The sequence below is a fragment of the Microcaecilia unicolor genome, chromosome 4 (assembly GCF_901765095.1).
Source record: "Microcaecilia unicolor chromosome 4, aMicUni1.1, whole genome shotgun sequence".
Taxonomy (NCBI): Eukaryota; Metazoa; Chordata; class Amphibia; order Gymnophiona; family Siphonopidae; genus Microcaecilia; species Microcaecilia unicolor.
The window spans coordinates 101684172-101707039 of record NC_044034.1 but is presented as its reverse complement, the minus strand read 5'-3'; the positions used below and the strand labels follow the sequence as shown (position 1 = coordinate 101707039).

The following is a 22868-nucleotide window of genomic DNA, read 5'->3' as shown; positions in this document are numbered from 1 at the left end:
CATATAAAATGGGGGAAACACTTATAGACAGTAAAATATGATGTATAGAGCTTGTTAGTGAGTCGCTTTGCGGCTAGATTCAATGAAAAATAGCTCTCTGTATACCCCCTCACAAATTATTTAGTATTGCGTAGTATCACTGAGGAAGTATTTTTGGTAAATGCCTCTGTACCCATTTTAAGGGACTGACTTTTTGGATGTAGATTTTGGCAAGTGTCTCTCCCGACGGATTTCCCTTTTTTGCATAGATAACATTTTAGGCAGTGCTGGGGAGGAGCCAGCTGTCTTGGTACACATGGATACCAATGACACAGGAGAAAATGGGAGGGAGGTTCTGTAAGCCAAATTTAGGTTTTTAGGTAGAAAGTTAATCCAGAACCTCCAGAATAATTTTTTCAGGAATGCTGCCCGTTCCATGCACAGGACTCCATAGCAGAGATGAGAAGAGCTCCGAAATCTCAAAGCGTGTATGAGATAATGGTGCAGAAACGAAAGATTTAGATAAGTGAAAAGGGAATCCTATTCTGGAAAGATGGGGCCCGCCTTTACCAAGAGCATTAACATTTAAAAAGGAGATAGATTTTCAACTAGAACCTGGGAAAAGGCTGACAGTTTCTCAAAAGCAGATGGTTCAAAACAAAGTATTTCTGAAGGACATCCTCAAAACAGGGAAATTAGGGCATCCCGATAGTAAGGTTGCAATTAAGGTACCTTTAAAAAAAAAGACCAGACAGACTTGAAAGATTGCAAATTAACTACTGAGCAAGTTATTAATAGGAAAAAAACCCAAACATTTTTTAAGTGTCTGTATTCAAATGTTGGAAGCCTAAAAAATAAGATGGACGCGTTAGAATTTATAGCATTAAATGAAAAGGTAGATATAATAGGCATCTCTGAGACCTGGTGGAGGGAAATCACAGTGACAGGGTACATCAAATTGGTGGAGGGGAAGCACTATATGTTATAGAGAACATTAAAACAAAGTACTGTAGGAAAATAAATACAGCTTGGAATCCTTATGGATAGAAATTCCATGTGTAAAGGTGAAATGTAACTTTCCTATATAAAGAAACATAAGATTATATAAATTTGGGGCTTTTCATTTTTGGTTATAGAATAATAGATTGCTGAATCTTGTTGTTTATTTTTTGGGGAGTTTTTTCTTTGACCAATGATCGATATGCTCTAGCCCAGTAAAGGACATATGTCAGAGGGACAGTGAACACTTTTTAACTGAGGTCTCTTCTATACTTCTGATTTTTTATACATGCGCACATAGGGACCTTTACAGTATCCACTTGGAGCCCTATTTCTTTCAATTACTCCAACATTGACTGGAAAAATGTAAAATCAGGGCATGCTAGAGAGGTGAAGTTTCTAGATGAAATAAAAGACTGCTTTACGGAGCACCTGGTTCAGGAACTGACAAGAGGAGGAGCAATTCTAGATGTAGTCCTTAGTGGTACAAGAGGTAACGGTGCTGGGGCCACTTGCCACCAGTGATCATCACATGATCAAATTTCATTTAATAACTGAAGTACATGAAATCCAGTACATTAGCATTTCAAAAAGGACACTTTGATAAAATGAAAAATAAATGGTAACAAAAACCTTACAGGAACAGCTGCAAAGGTCAAAACCTTTAAATGGTACTTAACCAAAAATTAAAAGCCTTAAATTTATATGATCTTATATTTCTTTATTTAGGAAAGTTATGAAAAAAAAATCAGCAGACAGTGTACATTGTCTTCCCAGGTCCAAACGTAGCTATTGCCTACTCCAGGGGTTGGGGGGAGAGTAGGGATCATCCCCAGAGAAAGATTTCTAATTCCACAGTAATAAATGTAAATAAATACAAATGTAGACAGAGAAACAGAGAAAGAAGAAGGCAGATAAATCCATATGGTCTATCCAGTTTACCTATCCATGCCATCTGCTATTCCTTCCTCTCCTGTATAACCCTACGTATTTGCCACAAACTTTCTTGAATTCAGATGCAGTTTTTGTCTCCGCCATCTCCACTATGAGGCTGTTCCACAAATTCACCACCCTTTCATTATGGACATAATATAATGGGCTTATTATGACTTGAGAAGGGGGGGGGGGGGATGGGACTTGATATACCACCTTTCTGTGGCTTTTGCAACTACATTCAAAGTGGTTTACATTGTATATACAAATACTTATTTTGTACCTGGGGTAATGGAGGGTTAAAGTGACTTGCCCAGAGTCACAAGGAGCAGTGGAAATCGAACCCAGTTCCCCAGGATCAAAATCTGCTGCACTAAGAGCCTGTGCAACATCAGCAGTATATTGAAACTAATACTTGATAAGCTTACTTGCAGGAATGTTTTTCATGTACACTGCATTCTGGTTTATTTCTAAAGGACTTTAAATGTACTTACTAGCAACAAGACGCCTTCCATCTGAGAGAATCATTTCACCACTCTCTACAAGAGTTTTTAAAATACAGGTAACGTTTGTTGGTGCTTTATCTGCCTCATCTATAACCAGAATATGCCCCATCTTGGCTGCTTTCACCTAGAAGACAAAATATACAATGTCACTCCTTCCAACATGCAAACAAGGGATTTGTATAGCTGACTCAATTCATATCGAGCACCTGCTTTCTACCAGGGCTATGGAGTCAGAGTTGGTAAAAATGTACCGATTCTGACTCCAGCTTCAAAATAAAAATTTACATTATAACATATTGTAAATTTATCATTATATATCTATAATCTTTGCCCCAGTGAATACAAGTTATATTTACCAGTACTTTAGATCCAGAACAAAAAAAATAAAGCCTAATAGTAGCAGTCAGAGTTGGAATCATACAGGTTTGGTGTACTGACTCCAGAACCCTGCTTTCTACAAAGAATAAAAAACAAAGAAAAGAAGGCCTGCTACTACACTTAAGACCTTATTTTAGATGCATCTCCACATGTAAATAAGCAGCTTTTACATTATAAATCAGCTACGTGTACAAATAGCAATTTTAGGTTCTATTTACATGTGGGGATACACACCGTGTACAGATTTTAAAGGGGCATTATGTGCACAGGCTGAACTCCTAATGTGGAACCTTGCATCATGCAGCAATAGCTAGGGTTCCTCTTCCCTACATGCCTCGCTTTGCACTTGCTCAAATTAAATGCCATCTGCCATTTGGATGCCCAGTCTTACTCAGTCATAGAAGTGTCTTATATGTATGTATATCCCAGATCAAGTGGGTATCATCTTTAAGCAATAGCAGTAATTCCCTCCCAGAAACTATGAATGCTTCCCTCTGTAGAACCCCAAGAAGCCTGGGGAACAAGGATGAACTATATTTTAACACTGGCGAAAGAAGTGGAGGTATAAACTATTTTGGCTGGAGGAGGAGTTTCTAAATTAGATGATTCAAAAAGCCAAAGGAAAACCATACACCAATAATCACAGTAGTAAATAATACATAATAAACACACTAATTTATTTCAAAAATTATAAACAAATATTGGTGATGTCAGAGAGACTTCCAGATATACCATAAGTAGACAGGCCTATAAAACAGAAGGCAGAAAAAACTAGGTACAACTTCTTTTATGACTATCTCTGTATGATGACTTGTAATTAGTAAATATTTTAAATTATTACAGTTTTAATCAATGTACACTAAAGTTAGTTGCACAAACAGGCAGATTTAGAGCAAACGTGATCACCTTGAACAAGCATTTTTTTTGATAGATGTATGACAGAATAGTCAAAAGTAATGGAGATATAACTATATCTCCATTACTTTTGAGTTTTTGAGGAACATATGGGATAATACTTCCAAACATTTTGAGGCTCATTTTCAAAGCACATAGATTTACATATGTTACTATTTGAAAATGAGCACCTTTATCTCCTTAACCAAAATACAGACACAGAATAATATTATGATGAGGGTATGTATATCTTACTCCTCAACTGCTTTCCAAATGTCTGTTCACACTTCTCTACACTTTACCGGAGAAAATGTGGTCAGATGGGCACTTTTTGACCATTTATGGTACTTTTGTGCAAGAATTAGTTTTGGGTTTTTTTTAAAATACAGATTATTGAAACAATTGTGTATAAATAGAATCCCTCCTCATTATTTTCCTCTTAAAAGGAATTCTGTTGCTTCATCTTGAGCAAAATGGCTTAGACTGTCTTTAGAGAAGAAGATAAAACATGCCTTTAAATTACCTAATTGGACTGAGGTGAAGGATGATATTAGAGCTAAAAGAAAATCCTTCAGAAAATGGAAGAAAGTTCCAACTGAAAATAATAGGAAACAAGATATAAGAAAAATACAGAAACGATCAGAATACACAATTTAGGAAACAGAACAATCCTCTCTTAGTCCCCAATTATGGGATCCTACAGAAAATCCAGAGAAAGCTCAAAAGGATAAACATTATACAAAGGAAAAAAAAAAGTCCAAAACTACATACCTAGTTATGTGATGAAGCAATTTGACAAATTAAGGGGTCTTATTACTAAGGTGCGCTGAAAAATGGCCTGCAGTAGTATAGACACGTGTTTTGGGCACACGCAGAATTATTTTTTAGTGCACCTACAAAAGATGCCTTTTTAAAATTTTTGCCGAAAATGCATGTGCGGCAAAATGAAAATTGCTGCGCATCCATTTTGGGTCTGAGACCTTACGGAAAGGCATTGACCTAGCGGTAAAGTCTCACGCGGTAACCAGGCGGTAATGGTCTACACACGTAGCTGCCATGTGTCAGAAAATAAAATTTATTTTCAGATGCATGCCAAAATTGAAATTACCGCAAGGGCCATGTAGTAACTGGGCGGTAACTCTAATTTGGCGCGCGCTGGGCACACGTAGGTGCCTATGCAGCTTAGTAAAAGGGCCCCTAAGAGTAGCAAATCACCTAGTCTGGATGGAATATATCCCAGAGTACTGACAGAATTCAAAAATGAACTTGCAGAGCTATTGTTAGTAATATGCAATTTATCTTTAAAAATAAAGCATGGTACATCAAGAATGGAGGATGGCCAATGTAACGCTAATTTTTAAAAAGGGTTCCAAATGTGATCTGGGAAATTAGAGACCGGTAAGCCTGACGTTGGTTCTGAGCAAAAAGGTAAAGCCTATAATAAAAAACAAAATTACAGAGCACATACATAACCATGAGACGTGGAGGAGCATTTTCGATATGACGTCTACATTGACTAAAGACTTCTTGTTTTTCAAAAATGCTTTTTCGAACAAGGCCTTGTGCTTTGGATGTTTTGTTTTTTTGGTCCATTTAAAAAAAACAAACAAACAAAAAAAAAACAAGTGCAAAACTTATTTCATGCCACTGGAATATAGGAGGAACCAGCATTTTTTGTAGACTGGTCCCCCAGGCATCCCAGGACAGCAATAGGACACCCTAGAGGGCACTTCTGTGCACTTCATAAAAATGCTCCCAGGTTCACATCTCACCTTTGCTCCCTTATCTTGTCCCCTGAGCCCTCCAAAACCCATTAACCTCCCCCTCCCACTGCACACCACTACAACAGCCCTTATGGGTGAAGGGGGCACCTATATATGGGTACAGTAGAGTTTTGGTGACTTTGGGAGGGGTCACAATTTCCACCACAAGTGTAACAGGCAGAGAGAGATAGGGACCTGAGTCCCCCACTCCATGGTGCACTGCACCAACTCAAGGGACCCACATGCTGGTCTAATAGTGCGAGAGAACCACAAAAGTGGAAGGAACACTAAAGTCCTATGTAGAAAGCACAGACTAATTCTAAAAGATACAAAATGGACAGACATACCATGGTCAGACCACCACAAACTAAATCTATCCCTACGATGGCGAAAAAAAGGAGCATACCACAAGCAAGAACACACTACTTATACCCCACGAGAGGCAAAACTGATCCTGTAACATTTTGGCAACAGATGTACAATAATGATTGGATAGCACAGATTCCAAATACTTCCTCCTAAACTGGGACAATAGATGCAGGAGCATATTAGACAAAATTGCACCATTACAAACAGAACCTCACGAAGACATACCTTGATACCATGGTTTAATGAAGAACTGAAAGAATTGAAAACACAAGTAAGGAGACATGAATGAGCATGGAAAGTAAGACATACCAAAAGATCATATTACAAATCCAAAATTGGGCCAGATTACAAAGATACACATAAACTTTTCCAAATCGTGAAAAAACTACTTGACACCACACCGATTACCACATCCAACACGGACACCCCATCAGCAGTCAGCCTGGCTAAACACTTCAATGAGAAAATCAAAAATTTAAGAGCTACGTTACCACTTAATACAACCGACCATGAAAAATTCATTAACTATCTGGACCCTACCACCGATGGATACCCAGAAGACCGAATCTGGACAAACTTCGATCTACTGACCAAAGAAATTGTCACCCAAGCAATCAATAGATTCACCAAATCTCACTGCAAATTGGACATATGTCCTAACAACCTAATAAAATCCACCCCTCAACGTTTCATAACAGACCTCACTTCATACCTAAATCACATGCTTCAACATGGACTCTTCCCTAAAGATAAAGGAAACATATTACTCACCCCACTACCCAAAGACTCAAAGAAAAAAGCAAATGACATAACCAATTATCGTCCGGTTGCATCCATTCCTCTGGTAGTAAAACTGATGGAAAGCATAGTAACCAAGCAACTTACTGACTACTTAAATAAATTTTCAATACTACATGAATCACAATCAGGATTTCGATCCAACCACAGTACCGAAACAGTGTTAATCACGCTCTTAACAAAATTCAAACAATTGCATCAGGCAATAGTGTACTACTCCTACAATTCGACATGTCCAGCGCTTTTGACATGGTTAGCCACAATATACTACTGAACATCCTAGAATATCTCGGGATTGAAGGAAACGTACTGAGATGGATTAACAGCTTCCTATCCACAAGAACATACCAAGTGATATCTAACCTAAATACCTCATCGACATGGAAAGCTGATTGTGGAGTACCCCAGGGATCGCCACTCTCACCAACCCTTTTCAACGTGATGACGACACCACTGGCCAAATCGTTAATCAACCAAGGCCTCAATCCTTACATTTACGAAGACGATGTCACAATCTACATCCCGTTACAACATAACCTATCTGAAATCACAAATGAAATCGAACAAAGCCTACAAATAATGAACTCATGGGTGGATGCATTCCAATTAAAGCTCAATGCAGAAAAAACACAGTGCCTTATCCTCTCATCACAATATAATATGAGCAAACCCACCACTATAAATACCCCAAGATTACTCCCCTCCTGTTTCGGACAGCCTGAAAATTCTTGGAGTCACAATTGACTGAAATCTCACACTGGAAAGCCATGCAAAAAATACAACAAAGAAAATGTTACACTCAATGTGGAAACTCAAAAGAGTTAAACCTTTCTTCCCAAGAGAAATATTCCGCAGCTTGGTTCAATCAATGCTGCTAAGCCACCTAGATTATTGTAATGCCATCTACGCTGGTTGCAAATAACAAATCATCAAGAAACTCCAAATAGCCCCAAACACAGCAGCCAGGCTCATATTTGGAAAAGTGAAATATGAAAGCGCCAGACCCCTAGGAGAAAAGCTACATTGGCTCCCACAGAAAGAACGAATTACGTTCAAAATTTGTACCCTGGTCCATAAAATCATCAATGGCGAGGCTCCGGTATATATGTCAGACCTCATAGACTTACCAACCAGGAACACAAAAAGGTCTGCACGCACATTCCTGAATCTCCACTACCCCAGTTGTAAAGGACTTAAAAACAAATCAACTTACGCATCCTCCTTTTCCTACATTGGCACACAACTCTGGAACGTTCTACCAAAGGTCATAAAAACAACGCACAACCTAACAATCTTCTGAAAATTACTAAAAATCAACCCGTTCAACAAGGCTTACCACAAAGATCCTTCCTAATCACCAAGCAATGATACTCTTCCAGAACTAGATAAAACCGAACTCTCTATACCTGATTGCTTAAACCACTCTGTAAATAATGAACATTAATGTTTCTTCAACTAATCTCTCACGCTAGAAATGATCTGATTATATAACTTACTCTATAAGTTACTTCAATCAAATTCCATATTGTATTTTCATGCCAAAAATGGCAATTGCCACTACGGCACACTGTAAGCCACATTGAGCCAGCAAAAAGGTGGGAAAATGTGGGATACAAATGCAATAAATAAATAAATAAATAAGGCATGGGAATGGGATCAGGCTCTTCCAAACAGACAAAGGACTCACAATGTATGAGTAAGAACTTTATTTGATAGCAACTCGACATGGTACCATGTTTCAGCACAAGCGTGCCTGCTTCAGGAGTCTGTACAAATACAAATAACCATAAATATATGTATATATGGATCACAATGTAAAAAACATTAACTAAATGAAATATAAAAAATGTGAATGATTCATCGTCTCTGATCCTATGTTGATTAATTCCACACCATTTTTTATTCACCACCTAATAAGTTCTACAATCCTTTCTTCTCCCTCAGAGGTTCTTTGTGCCTGTCCCATGTTTTCCTGAATTCAGATACAGTTCTTGTCCCCACTGCCCCCACTGGGAAAACATTCAATCCATCCGCCACCCCTTCTATAAAATATTTACTTATATTACTCTTAAGTCTTTCCCCTTTCACCCTCATCTAATGCCCCCTCATTCCAGAGTTTCTTTTCAACTAAAAGAGGTCCACCTCCTATGAATTTATGCCATGGAGATATTTAAATGTCTGTCTTATTTCTCCTCTCCCACCTTTCTTCCAAAGTATATATACATAATATGATCAGTTTTGATATCAACCTTGAAGTAATTATACACAGGAAGTCAAATACGTTAGCGTTTAACTTTAAAAAAGGAGACTATGATAAAATGAGAAGAACGGTTAAAAAAAAACTTAGGGGGGCAACTGAGAGGGTAAAAACTGTACAACAGGCATGGACGCTGTTCAAAAATACCATCCTGGAGGCCCAGGCCAAACATGTTCCACGAATTAGAAAAGAAAGACGGAAGCCCAAAAGACAGCCGGCGTGGTTGAAAAGTGAGGTGAAGGAAGCTATTAGGGCTAAAAGAAATGCCTTCAGAAAATGGAAGAAGGAACCGTCTGCAAATAAGAAGCAGCATAAGGAGTGTCAAAGCAAATGCAAGGCACAGATAAAGAAGGCCAAGAGGGATTACGAAAAAAAAAGATAGCATTAGAGGCAAAAAACATAGCAAAAAATTTTTTTCCGTATATTATAAGCAGGAAGCCGTCAAAAGAATCGGTTTGGCCGCTGGATGACTGAGAGGTAAAAGGGGTGATCAAGGAAGATAAAGACATAGCGTTGCTCTTCTCCTGCATCCAAATTCAAAAGGACTTCCTGTGCAGTTCGAATTCCTCTCTCCTCCTCCCTTGCTACCCCTTGTTTCCCTCCCACAACTACCTCTGCTCTCTAGCTGGCCCTCCCTGTACCCTCCCCCACACTTCTGTCTTCGCTGGCCTTCAGCCCGGTTGTGGTTGGCCCCTCTTTAACGGGTGTGCCTGGTTCTAAAACAAAATTACAGATCACATCCAAGGACATGGATTACTGAGACCAAGTCAGCACGGCTTTTGTGTGGGGAAATCTTGCCTGACCAATTTGCTGCAATTCTTTAAAGGAGTAAACAAACATGTGGACAAAGGGGAGCCGGTTGATATCTTGTAGCTGGATTTTCAAAAGGCATTTGACAAGGCACCTCATGAAAGGCTACAGAGGAAATTGGAGGGTCATGGGATAGGAGGAAATGTCCTATTGTGGATTAAAAACTGGTTGAAGGATAGGAAACAGAGAGTGGGGTTAAATGGGCAGTATTCACAATGGAGAAGGGTAGTTAGTGGGGTTCCTCAGGGGTCTGTGCTAGGACCACTGCTTTTTAATATATTTATAAATGATTTAGAGATGGGAGTAACTAGCGAGGTAATTAAGTTTGCTGATGACACAAAGTTATTCAAAGTCGTTAAATCGCGACAGGATTGTGAAAAATTACAGAAGGACCTTACGAGACTGGGAGACTGGGCGACTAAATGGCAGATGACGTTTAATGTGAGCAAGTGCAAGGTGATGCATGTGGGAAAAAAGAACCCGAATTATAGCTACGTCATGCAAGGTTTCACGTTAGGAGTTACGGACCAATAAAGAGATTTGGGTGTCGTCGTCGATAACACACTGAAACCTTCTGCTCAGTGTGCTGCTGCGGCTAGGAAAGCAAATAGAATGTTGGGTATTATTAGGAAAGGTATGGAAAACAGGTGTGAGGATGTTATAATGCCGTTGTATCGCTCCATGGTGCGACCGCACCTTGAGTATTGTGTTCAATTCTGGTCGCCGCATCTCAAGAAAGATATAGTAGAATTGGAAAAGGTGCAGCGAAGGGCGACTAAAATGATAGCGGGGATGGGACGACTTCCATATGAAGAAAGGCTAGGGCTTTTCAGCTTGGAGAAGAGACGACTGAGGGGAGACATGATAGAGGTCTATAAAATAATGAGTGGACTGGAACAGGTGGATGTGAAGCGTCTGTTCACGCTTTCCAAAAATACTAGGAGGCATGCGATGAAACTACAGTGTAGTAAATTTAAAATAAATCGGAGAAAATGTTTCTTCACCCAACGTATAATTAAACTCTGGAATTCGTTGCCGGAGAACATGGTGAAGGCGGTTAGCTTGGCAGAGTTTAAAAAGGGGTTGGACGGTTTCCTAAAGGAGAAGTCCATAAACCACTCCTAAATGGACTTGGGAAAAATCCACAATTCCAGGAACAACATGTATAGAATGTTTGTACGTTTGGGAAGCTTGCCAGGTGCCCTTGGCCTGGATTGGTGTCAGGTTCTCAGGTACAGAGCCCGCGGGGCCGGGCTCTGGAGCAAACGTGAGCCCTTGGGCTGCTGCCGAGGAGCGACAGCAGCAGGCAAAACCCACCAACCAACACTGGGCAAGCACACCGGCAGGGACTGCAGGCACTGCCCAGCGAACCAGAACACATGGACTGGAATCCCCCGGACTGGAGGACACAGGACTGGAACACATACCGGACCGGAACACATTGGACTGGAGTGCACCAGACTGGAACACACCGGACCGGAACACACTGGACTGGTCCATACAGCTTCACCTGCACTTAGCTACTAAGCCCCTGGGTTCGAGTAGCCGGCAGGACTTACTGGATACCGGATGACACAGGGACCAGAACTGGAAACAGAAGTGCTCCTAAACCTAAACTGATCTACGTGCTCCCAAGCCCTAAACCAGCAGGAGTGTTCCTAACAGTAAACTGACAAAAGGACTTCATAAGCCCTATACTAAACAGGAGCTCCTAAGCCCTGCTCAAGAAAGGGACTTCCTAAGCCCTAAACTAACAGAGCAGGGAACTAAACACAAAGCTAACACAGGTGCTACTAAGCACCAAGCTACAAGCAGAGCTCTACACTAATAAGCTAAACACAAAACTAACAAGCTACCTAAGCACTGCTCTAGCAAGCTAGATACAACTAACAAGGTGCTTCCCAAGCACTACTCTGGCAAGCAACCAGAAGAGCTCCTAGCACTAAAAGGGAAGACAGGGGAGCCACAAGGAAAAAGAAGGGAAGCTAACACATAAGCCAAAAGTGATTCTAAATCACCAAACACCAACAGCAAAGACTGCAATGCTCCCAATAGCACAAACACCAGAAGTACTTCTAACAGCAAACTCTGCAGTGTTCCTAACACCACCAAACCCTGAAGTACTTCTATCAGCAACAGAGCTTCCAAAGCCCTACACATAGCAATGCTTCCAAAACCAAGAGGGAAAAGCAGGGGAACCATAAGGGAAAAGCAGGAAAGCTAAACACACAGTCACCAGTGCACACTGCACTAACACTAACCTGGCCCTTAGCAAAAGCAAGCAGGGAAACTAGACACAAGGTCAGAAGTGCACACTGCACCACCCTACCTAAAGCAAACACCACTGTTGCAAAGGCTCTGAAGGAAACAACACCACTTCCTTTTCAAGGCCCTCCCTGATGATGTCACACTCCCTAGACCTAGGCAAAAGCACACTGACCCAGAGAGGCCCAACCCACACCAATGCAAAACCGTGAAACACTTGAAGCCAGTACACCCAAAGAGAGTTAGAGCAACTCAGACTACCCACACAGGTGCAGTATAGTGAAACAATTAGAGCCCTGCTGCTGGAAGCTGCCAGCACAGAGAGACAGAGCCAGCTCAGAAAGGACAGACAAAGAAACAGAAGCCAGCTAAGAAGCTGACCCCCAGGAAAGGGGTAAGTTTGAGAGGGGTTCAGACCCCAATCATAACAATTGGCCGCTGTCGTGGACAGGATGCTGGGCTCGATGAACCCTTGGTCTTTTCCCCATGTGGCATTACTTATGTACTTAATAATATGCTTTATCACAATGACCTCTGATCATTTAGTAGCCACTCTCTGGACTGACTCCATCCTATTTATATCTTTTTGTACGTGTGGTCTTCAGAATTATACACAGTACTCCAAATGAGGCCTCACTAGAGACCTATACACAGGCACTACCCTTTTCCTTTTTCTGCTGGCCATTCTCATGAACCCAAGCATCATTCTGGCTTTTGCTGTCACCTTTTCTACCTGTTTGACCACCTGAGATTATCTGATATAATCACCTGCAAGTCTCACTCTTCTTTCTTGCATAGTACTTCACCCCATATACTGTTCCCATTAATTTTTATAGCCCAGATGCATGATCCTACAATTTTAGCATTAAATCTTAGCTGCCAAATTCTTGACCATTCTTCAAACTTCACTAGATCTCTTCTGATGGGCCTGGGGGAGTTATATTTGGATTCTGATCCCCAAACATATTCTGGAGGATTGACTGCCCAAAACTATTGTCACACTGGGAGTCCTTTTCCAAACAGTACAGGGGTATGAATGTATAAACAGACATCCACGTGTCAGTTTTGCAAATTTTCTCCAAGAAGGCTGATCTCAAATGGGCTGCCGATGCTGCCATAGATCTGACATTCTATGCTGTAGAATGACCCTCCAGAGTCAAGCCTTCCAAGCAGAAGGGCAAAGCTCTCTTACATCCCAACTTGTGCAATGTGCTTTCACGTTTGTGGCCATGAGGCCTGGGAAAATTCTGGTAGGACAATACATTGATTATGGTGGAAATAGGACACCACCTTAGGAAAGAACTTATGATGACTGTGTAGAACCTCCCAGTTGCTGTAGTAACTGATCCACCTTACACTAAGCTTAGTGTAAGGTAGATGAGTTACTACAGTCTGGAGCTCAACTACTCTACACACTGATGTTACCACCACTAAAAAACAAGACCTTCCAGGTCAGGTACACAACTCAGTTATAAAGCAGCCTTCACCAGCTGTGTTAGTACCACATGCAGGTGCCATGGCATGCAGGAGACCAAGAGAAGCAATCACTGCATAAATCAAACAACTAAAGGCTGTAGAAAGATGAGTTTTATAGATACATATTGGTGATAAGCACCAGTTATACTAACATCTACCATAACAGTTTTCAAACCTGACCCACAGAAATGTAGAAGGTATTCAAGCAGTTTTGTGTGAAACAGGAAAAGCAGTCTAGAGCCTTTTTACCACACCAGATGACAAATGTCTTCTACATAAAATTAAAACTCTTCCTAGTGGAATCTCTCCTGGAAGCCAGTAACACCTGCCAAACTCTGTCAGGCAAGTTCAAAGAATCTACAGTTACCCTCTGTGAGGGCAACAGGCTCGATGATGGGATACAACACCTAGCTTGTGTGACCAATTTTTGGGAAATTTTAGAGGTCTTCTTATGTAAAGTTACAGAAGAGAGAACCACATTTGTCTCGACCAACATGGAACAATGAGAATCATAGGTCTCTAGTCTCGTGTTTCTGGAGAGTTTTTGTTATGAGGGGTATTGTACAGAAAACCCTCTCCCCAATTCAGAATGAAGGCATCCATGGCTGGCTTGTCGTGAATCTCTAACCTGAACAAATCCGATGTACCTTCTTGTTCTGTGGAATGGTGAAAAGATGATAAGAAGTCCATTAAATTTCTTCCTTGGAGAGCACTGACTATTTCCAAGGACTTCCAAATTATAATTCTGAAAGATAAACCCTCTTGCATCTTTAGGATTGCACAAATGCTATCCCACACAACTGACCAAAACAGCCTCAAATAGGTACAACCTATAGAGCAGGTACAAGATCAATTACAGAATTAGAAGACCAGCATTTCTGGTTAGTATCTTCTGTGAATTTTGCAATTTTCAGTACAGACTTTTAACATTTTATGAGCCACAAAAAAGTCACTAAGTGATAGGGGCTGATAATTATATACTAATAGCTTTTCTCCAATATTTATTTTCATAGGTTGGGTAGTAATAACTCTTCTAGATCCTGTATCCATACCTTTTCATTACCTATGCAGCCCTTTCCTTATTCAGATTGAATTTAAGAAGTTGATAGAATTTGAATACTGTTTAGGAATAAAAGAAATTAGTATAAATCTCCTTTAATTCCCATACTTCAGAGATACACCACTTGAGCTTGCTAGGCTTGCAACTGAAGCCAATAATAATGATGATTATCAGTGAGATCAAATTCATTTTTCAAGTTATGTAATAACTTGAATCTGGTTTCAGTTAATAACTACCCTAGTGTACATATGCCTTTTCATTTCAAAGCCCTGTAATTTAGTATAACACTCTGGAGTTTTAAATATTTATTATTCTAAACAGGCAGCCTTTCTCAGACTAAGCCAACAGAATGTAAATGGTTTATTTTATTTAATATACTGCCTTTCCTCACAAGGAGGTGAACCTGTTCAAGTTTCCTAAACACTGTCATAGTTGCCAGAAGTACTAATAATTCTTTTGAGTTCAGAAGACTCATACACGATACCAAATCTAAGGGGTTAGGAGGATGTATATCCTTGTAAGTGAGAACTAAATAGGTTTATCCCTCATTTCTAAATTAAGAAACCAGAGATTGCCATGAGACAAAAAAAAAAGTATAGCTGAAAATAGTCAAAAGTTTACATCATCTAAATTTTTAGTTTATTTCAATTTGTGTAGTGCAATTCAAGGGGCTTTGTTTTCCCCGCAGAAAACTGGATGTTTTAAATCAAACATATAAACGGCAAGTGACCGACTCACCTGCAAATGCGCAGTAGAGACTTCCCTCTCTGTCCCACCCTCGCATCAAGACGTGATGACGTCAGAGGGCAGAACAGAGAGGGAAACGGAGTCGGAGTCACTGTTGGACGCTGCCGCCTGGAAACGAACATCGCGCGCACCAACCTCCACCCTCCCCCCCATCCCCGCCGCCGCTCCCGCCCTCCTCCGTATCGGGCCCCCTGCACTGACCTAACAGCACCTCTCACCTCCGTGTGGAAGCGCTGCAGGCAGCAACAGAGCTTCCACACGGAGGTGAGAGGCGCTGTCAGGTCAGTGCAGGGGGCCCGGCACGGAGGGGAGGGAGCGGCAGCGAGGAGTGTAGCTGGAAATCTCGCCCGTTTTAACAGGCTTAACGGCTAGTTGTTTTATAAATAGCAGCAGGAAAAGGACAGTGGCAACACACTCAAAATAAGAGTTCAGATTAGGTTATAGCCATATAATGGTGCCTAACCCACTATGACACAGAGAAAAATGAAGGGGGAGGGGGGATCAATTTGACATTATTTGGTCATAGAAATTAATATTTCAACAGATTATATTCCAAGGTCTTTTCTAAAGTATGCCAAAACCACATTCCTAAATATTTTATTGCTGCCAAGTTCTACTGAATGTTTTATAAAAAAATGAACATTTACTTCAAAGAATAAATGTTGTTTTAAAAAGTAGTATAGTATAAATACTAACCAAAGGAGAGTCATCATACATAATAATGCCATCCTTAACCGAAGGTTGCAAGGTAAGGCTCTGCACAGTGGTATCCCTGCAGAAAAAGAAGGCATGTTTACTAAAACCCAGTGTTCTCAAAGCATATGTAAGAAAACAAGTAATGATGGTGTATTCCCACTGGGTCTACACATATGTAAGACAGGTCTTTGTTTATCCAGTAAGAGGTTAATTTTCAAAAGCATTTTCAGGAGTTATGCAGTGCAAGTGCATTAACAACAGAAACAGCCTTATATAAAAACCGCTCACTCAACAGGTGAGTAAAATTATTCACATACAGCCTGAGTGTGCACAAGTTGACCTGGATTGGGTGGAAGCATTCCCAGAGGCAGAGGATGGAGTGAGGTTTTCACTTATACACAAGTTTGAAAATTCAAGCATATGGTATTGTATGTAAACTAACAGAAAATGTTTTGTCTCACAGAACAGGTATAAAGTAAGTGCATAGACTATCTGGGTTAAGTATGTATGAGCATATCCACCCAGAGTCCAAGGACAAGAGAGTCTTACAGAAACAGACTGTACATAGACAGCTACTATCATATCATATTTAACAGTACCAATAAATCTAGATGCATGCAAAGTGCTGATGTATGAAAGTAAAGACTTATAATCAGCCTCCATCCTTAAACTTGGATGAGCATTCCAACAAATAGAAGGAACGCATGATAATTTACCAGCATATATGAGGAAAGATGTACAAAAATTGGAGGAGAAAACAAGACAAATGCACAAATACAGTGGGAAACACAAAATGTTACTTCAGGAACCATATGCCAATTAAAACCTGACCTGGGAATAAGTTAAAGATTTTGGCAGGAAAAGCGATTTGGATACAAGACCAAACCTTTCGTAGTTTTTGCTTTATATCCTTTGCTAATATTCAATGACAGTATGAACTGAATGCAACATAATATTATAAACTATAACTTACTCTCTACTTCACACATGGTAAATTAATCTTTAAATTAGATTCAAATCCTATGTCTCAGCTCATTCAGTCTTTCTACTGTACAGGGTGAGGAGCAAAAACAAACCCTAGAGGTTCTCTCAAATTTCTCAGCAACTGTTTAGAATTTCAATATGATATTTTACAAGTGGAATGAGATTATTTTCGAACATGGCAAAGTTACAAATTCTTTAGCGTGACCACCCAGCAATTTTTGCGCATTCAAAAACGTTTGCACTGTAAAACTACCACTATTAAAAATAAATAAATAAATAAAATAAAAACAGGGTACCAGCTTGTTAACGACATCACAGTGATACAGACTTTGTCTGGGGAGCAATGCTGGAGGTCTATCACAAGCTCCACCCAAAGCCACAAACAAGCGCTGAACTCAAGGAAGCGCTGCAGATAATCTGGGACAGCATGCCACAGGGACCAATCGACAAAGCTGTTAAGAACCTCCCAAAGCGACTGAAGGCCTGTGTTGAACCGGAAGCAATTTCAAACATATAAATGGTGCTGTTTCTCAGGAATTAAACACATATCAGAAAGGAAAAAAAAGGAATTATCAACTTTGAACTCAAAAATAAATCAAAAAGTTGTTGCTAGGATCGCTACTTAAGCGATGAAAAGCATGTCTGTTCTTAGGAAATACCGCGTATATACTGCATTAAAAATGCAATAAAGAAAACTGTAATACAACAAGATCATAAGTACATGCTATTAATTTGCTTTTTGGCATTCAAAGTAATGTACAGATGGATGGAATTACAGAACCATGTGTTATAAGCATCAATTCCAAAGAGACTAAAGACCATCTGTATTTATGCCTGACATTCAATTCAGACTGCATATTTGACTCCATTTACATGGAAAAATACAAATTTATGCTTATGTTAAAATCATAACATAGAAATACTTTGGGAAGATGAATAACTTTTTAAAATATGCCAATAAATATTATTATTAAAAAAGGAGACTATGATAAAATGAGAATGGTGAAAAAAAAACTCAGAGGAGCAACTGCGAGGGTCAAAAATTTGCATCAGGCGTGGATGCTGTTCAAAAACACCATCCTGGAAGCCCAGGCCAAATATATTCTGCGTATTAAAAAAGAAGGACGGAAGACCAAATGACAGCCGGTGTGGTTAAAAAGTGAGGTTAAGGAAGCTATTAGAGCTAAAAAAAAATCCTTCAGAAAATGGAAGAAGGAACCGACTGAAAACAGCATGAGGAAAGTCAAGTCAAATGCAAAGCGCTGATAAGGAAGGCTAAGAGGGACATTGAAAAAAAGATTGTGCTGGAGGCAAAAACACAGTGAAATTTTTTTAGGTATATTAAAAGCAGGAAGCTGGCAAAAGAATCGGTTGGACCACTAGATGACCAGGGAAGACAAAGCCAAAGCGGAGAGATTAAATGAATTCTTTGCTTCGGTCTTCACTGAGGAAGATTTGGGTGGGATACCGCTGCTGGGAGTGGTATTTGAAGCTGACGAGTCGGAGAAACATAATGAATTCTCTGTAAACCTGGAGGATGTAATGGGGCAGTTCTACAAACTGAAGAGTAGTAAATCTCCTGGACCGGATGGTTTTCATCCCAGAGTACTGATAGAATTGAAAAATGAGCATGCGGAGCTATTGTTAGTAATATGTAATTTATAATTAAAATCGAGAGTGGTACCGGAAGATTGGAGGGTGGCCAATGTAATGCCGATTTTTTAAAAAGGTTTCAGAGGAGATCCTGGAAATTATTGACCGGTGAGTGACGTCGGTGCCGGGCAAAATGGTAGAGACTATTATTAAGAACAAAATTACAGAGCATATTCAAAAGCATGGATTTAGTGAAGGAAAATCTTGCCTCACCAATCTACTGCATTTCTTTGAAGGGTTGAACAAACATGTGGATAAAGGTGAGCCGGTTGACAAAGTACCTCATGAAAGACTCCAGAGGAAAATGGAGAGTCATGGGATAGGAGGTAGTGTTCTATTGTGGATTAAAAACTGGTTAAAAGATAGAAAACAGAGAGTAGGGTTAAATGGTCAGTATTCTCAATGGAGAAGGGTAGTTAGTGGGGTTCCTCAGAGGTCTGTGCTGGGACTGCTGCTTTTTAATGGATTTATAAATGACCTAGGGATGGGAGTAACTAGTGAGGTAATTAAATTTGCTGATGACACAAAGTTATTCAAAGTTGTTAAATCGCGGGAGGATTGTGAAAAATTACAAGAGGACCTTACGAGACTGGGCGTCTAAATGGCAGATGACGTTTAATGTGAGCAAGTGCAAAGTGATGCATGTGGGAAAGAGGCACCCGAATTACAGCTACGTCACGCAAGGTTCCACGTTAGGAGTCACGGACCAAGAAAGAGATCTAGGCGTCGTCATTGATGATACGTTGAAACCTTCTGTTCAGTGTGCTGCTGTAGCTAAGAAAGCAAATAAAATGTTAGGTATTATTAGGAAGGGAATGGAAAACAAAAATGAGGATGTTATAATGCCTTTGTATCGCTCCATGGTGCGACTCCACCTCGAATATTGTGTTTCAATTCTGGTCACCGCAACTCAAAAAAGATATAGTGGAATTAGAAAAGGTGCAGAGAAGGGCGATGAAAATGATAAAGGGGATGGGACGACTTCCCTATGAGGAAAGGCTAAAGCGGCTAGGGCTCTTCAGCTTGGAGAAAAGGCGGCTGAGGGGAGATATGATAAAGGTCTATAAAATATTGAGTGGAGTTAAACGGGTAGATGTGAAGCGTCTGTTTACGCTTTCCAAAAATACTAGGACTAGGGGGCATGCGATGAAGCTACAATGTAGTAAATTTAAAACGAATTGGAGAAAGTATTTCTTCACTCAACGTGTAATTAAACTCTGGAATTCTTTGCCAGAGAACGTGGTAAAGGCGGTTGGCTTAGCGGAGTTTTAAAAAGGTTTGGACGGCTTCCTAAACGAAAAGTCCATAGACCATTTTTAAATGGATTTGGGGAAAATCCACTATTTCTGGGATAAGCAGTATAAAATGTTTTGTACTTGTTTGGGATCTTGCGAGGTATTTGTGACCTGGATTGGCCACTGTTGGAAACAGGATGCTGGGCTTGATGGACCTTTGGTCTTTCCCAGTATGACAATACTTATATATGTACTTATTAGCCCACATTGGTCAGGGTTTTCTTAAAAAATGGATGCCACAGTCTGATGTCAATTCAGATATTCAGTGGCGGGCCACATCTGGCTAGCAGTGCTGAATATTTGGGTCATTGGGAGCTGCTACAATTATCCAGGTGCTACCCATATTCGGTACCATTACCTGAATAGCAATCTGGGTAGTCAGGACGGCTATTTATGTGGTTCAATTTGCCTGGATCAATACCTGTGCACTGGCACTGAATATCAGCAGTGCCAATTCAGTGCCAAGATAACTCCTGGTTCTGCCGATGCTTCAACCTGGAACTAATCGGAGAATGCTGCAGCAATCTGTGTAGATTTTCCACAACACTGTCTGGTTAAGTACCGCTGAATATCTGTTATGGAATCAGTCAGTGGGATTTAACCATTTAAGAACCAATCCTTCCCAGTTCACTCCTGGCGAATATTAACCCAATACTCTTTCCTTATATTAATCAATTTAAAAACTGGAACTGTCTAGCAAACAATCATTAAAGCTAATATCCTATAATATAATTCTCACCTCCAACGTTCTGTGCCAGGGACCGTGGATCCGTGGTCTACGAGGCACCATCAGTGACGTTACACCTCACGCCCCTCCCACACTCTGTCCCCCCTCCGCGTAACCTAACCGCCCATGCCGCCCAGCTGAGCAGAAAACCGCCGCCCCGACACTCCCGCCCTCCCGAAACTACCGCCCATTTGAGGACAATACCACCGCCCCAACATTGCCGCCCTCCCGAACCTGCCGCCAGCTGACCCGAATACCGCCGACCTGCTCTCCCACACTAACAACAACAAAAAAAAGAGAACAGACAGCTGACGTCTCTGCAGCCGCTCCTCCTCTCCCCTTACGACGCTGCCCCTGGAGAAGACCCCGGAGGAGCGCAGCGACATCAGAAGGGAGAGGAGCAGCAGCTGCAGAGGTGCATTTTACTTTTAACAACTTTTAAAAAAATGTTTCTTTATGTTCCGGCTGTTGCTGCTGAACAGGAGAAGCAGCAGCAGCCACAGAGTTAGCATTTGCGGGTGCCGAGGGGGTTCATGTGGGCGGGGGGGGGGGGGGGGGAGGGGCTTCGTTATGCGCCAGGGGGGGAGTGGGTCGGGTGAGATCGCCAGGGGGGGGGGGGGCGAAGGGGCTTGCAAATCGCGTGCCCACACCAAAAACCTGCAACAAAACCTATTTTAACCCCCTGACTTCACTACTATAGCCTACTCTGAAGCCTGCCTGCCTGCCACTGCTGCTAAATAGGAAGATTCATTGGTACAGGCAACCCGCATCGACTCTATCGAAGGTGAACTATGCAAGGGGGGGGGCAGGGGAGGCGGGACCCTAAGACCACAGAGGGGGGAAGGGGGTCCTCAAACCACAGAGAGAGGGGGGCCCTCAGAGCACAGAGAGTGGGGGTACTCACACCACAGACGGGGGGGGGGGGGGGGGGGAAGAGGGGTCCTCAGACCTGAGAGGGGGAAAGCGAAGGACACTCACTGTCTTACACACACACTCACACACACTCATTCTCACATAAACACACACTCTCTCACAGACACACTTGCACCCACTCTCTGTCTCACACACACACACTTGCACATTCACTCTCTCTCACGCACACAGTCACTGTCACAGACACTCTCTCAAACATACACACTCCGCCAAAAACCTTGCTAGCGCCCGTTTCATTTCAGCAAGAAACGGGCCTTTTTTTACTAGTCCTATAATATAATTCTCACCTCCAACGTTCTGTGCCAGGGACCGTGGATCCGTGGTCTACGAGGCACCATCAGTGACGTTACACCTCACGCCCCTCCCACACTCTGTCCCCCCTCCGCGTAACCTAACCGCCCATGCCGCCCAGCTGAGCAGAAAACCGCCGCCCCGACACTCCCGCCCTCCCGAAACTACCGCCCATTTGAGGACAATACCACCGCCCCAACATTGCCGCCCTCCCGAACCTGCCGCCAGCTGACCCGAATACCGCCGACCTGCTCTCCCACACTAACAACAACAAAAAAAAGAGAACAGACAGCTGACGTCTCTGCAGCCGCTCCTCCTCTCCCCTTACGACGCTGCCCCTGGAGAAGACCCCGGAGGAGCGCAGCGACATCAGAAGGGAGAGGAGCAGCTGCTGCAGAGGTGCATTTTACTTTTAACAACTTTTTAAAAAATGTTTCTTTATGTTCCGGCTGTTGCTGCTGAACAGGAGAAGCAGCAGCAGCCACAGAGTTAGCATTTGCGGGTGCCGAGGGGGTTCATGTGGGCGGGGGGGAGGGGCTTCGTTATGCGCCAGGGGGGGAGTGGGTCGGGTGAGATCGCCAGGGGGGGGGGGGGGGGCGAAGGGGCTTGCAAATCGCGTGCCCACACCAAAAACCTGCAACAAAACCTATTTTAACCCCCTGACTTCACTACTATAGCCTACTCTGAAGCCTGCCTGCCTGCCACTGCTGCTAAATAGGAAGATTCATTGGTACAGGCAACCCGCATCGACTCTATCGAAGGTGAACTATGCAGGGGGGGGGGCAGGGGAGGCGGGACCCTAAGACCACAGAGGGGGGAAGGGGGTCCTCAAACCACAGAGAGAGGGGGGCCCTCAGAGCACAGAGAGTGGGGGTACTCACACCACAGACGGGGGGGGGGGGGGGGGGAAGAGGGGTCCTCAGACCTGAGAGGGGGAAAGCGAAGGACACTCACTGTCTTACACACACACTCACACACACTCATTCTCACATAAACACACACTCTCTCACAGACACACTTGCACCCACTCTCTGTCTCACACACACACACTTGCA

At 41.9% G+C, this 22868-nt stretch overlaps 1 protein-coding gene across 1 annotated transcript in view; it reads right to left on the bottom strand.

The window, feature by feature from the left end:
• Nucleotides 1-22868, bottom strand: part of VWA8 (von Willebrand factor A domain containing 8) — a 483817-nt gene that overhangs the window by 244139 nt on the left and 216810 nt on the right. The window contains exons 22-23 of the mRNA XM_030200545.1: nucleotides 15931-16006; nucleotides 2406-2541 (exon numbers count right to left, since the gene is read on the bottom strand). Coding sequence (XP_030056405.1) covers nucleotides 2406-2541; nucleotides 15931-16006 — 212 coding nt within the window. The remainder of the gene's footprint in view (nucleotides 1-2405; nucleotides 2542-15930; nucleotides 16007-22868) is intronic.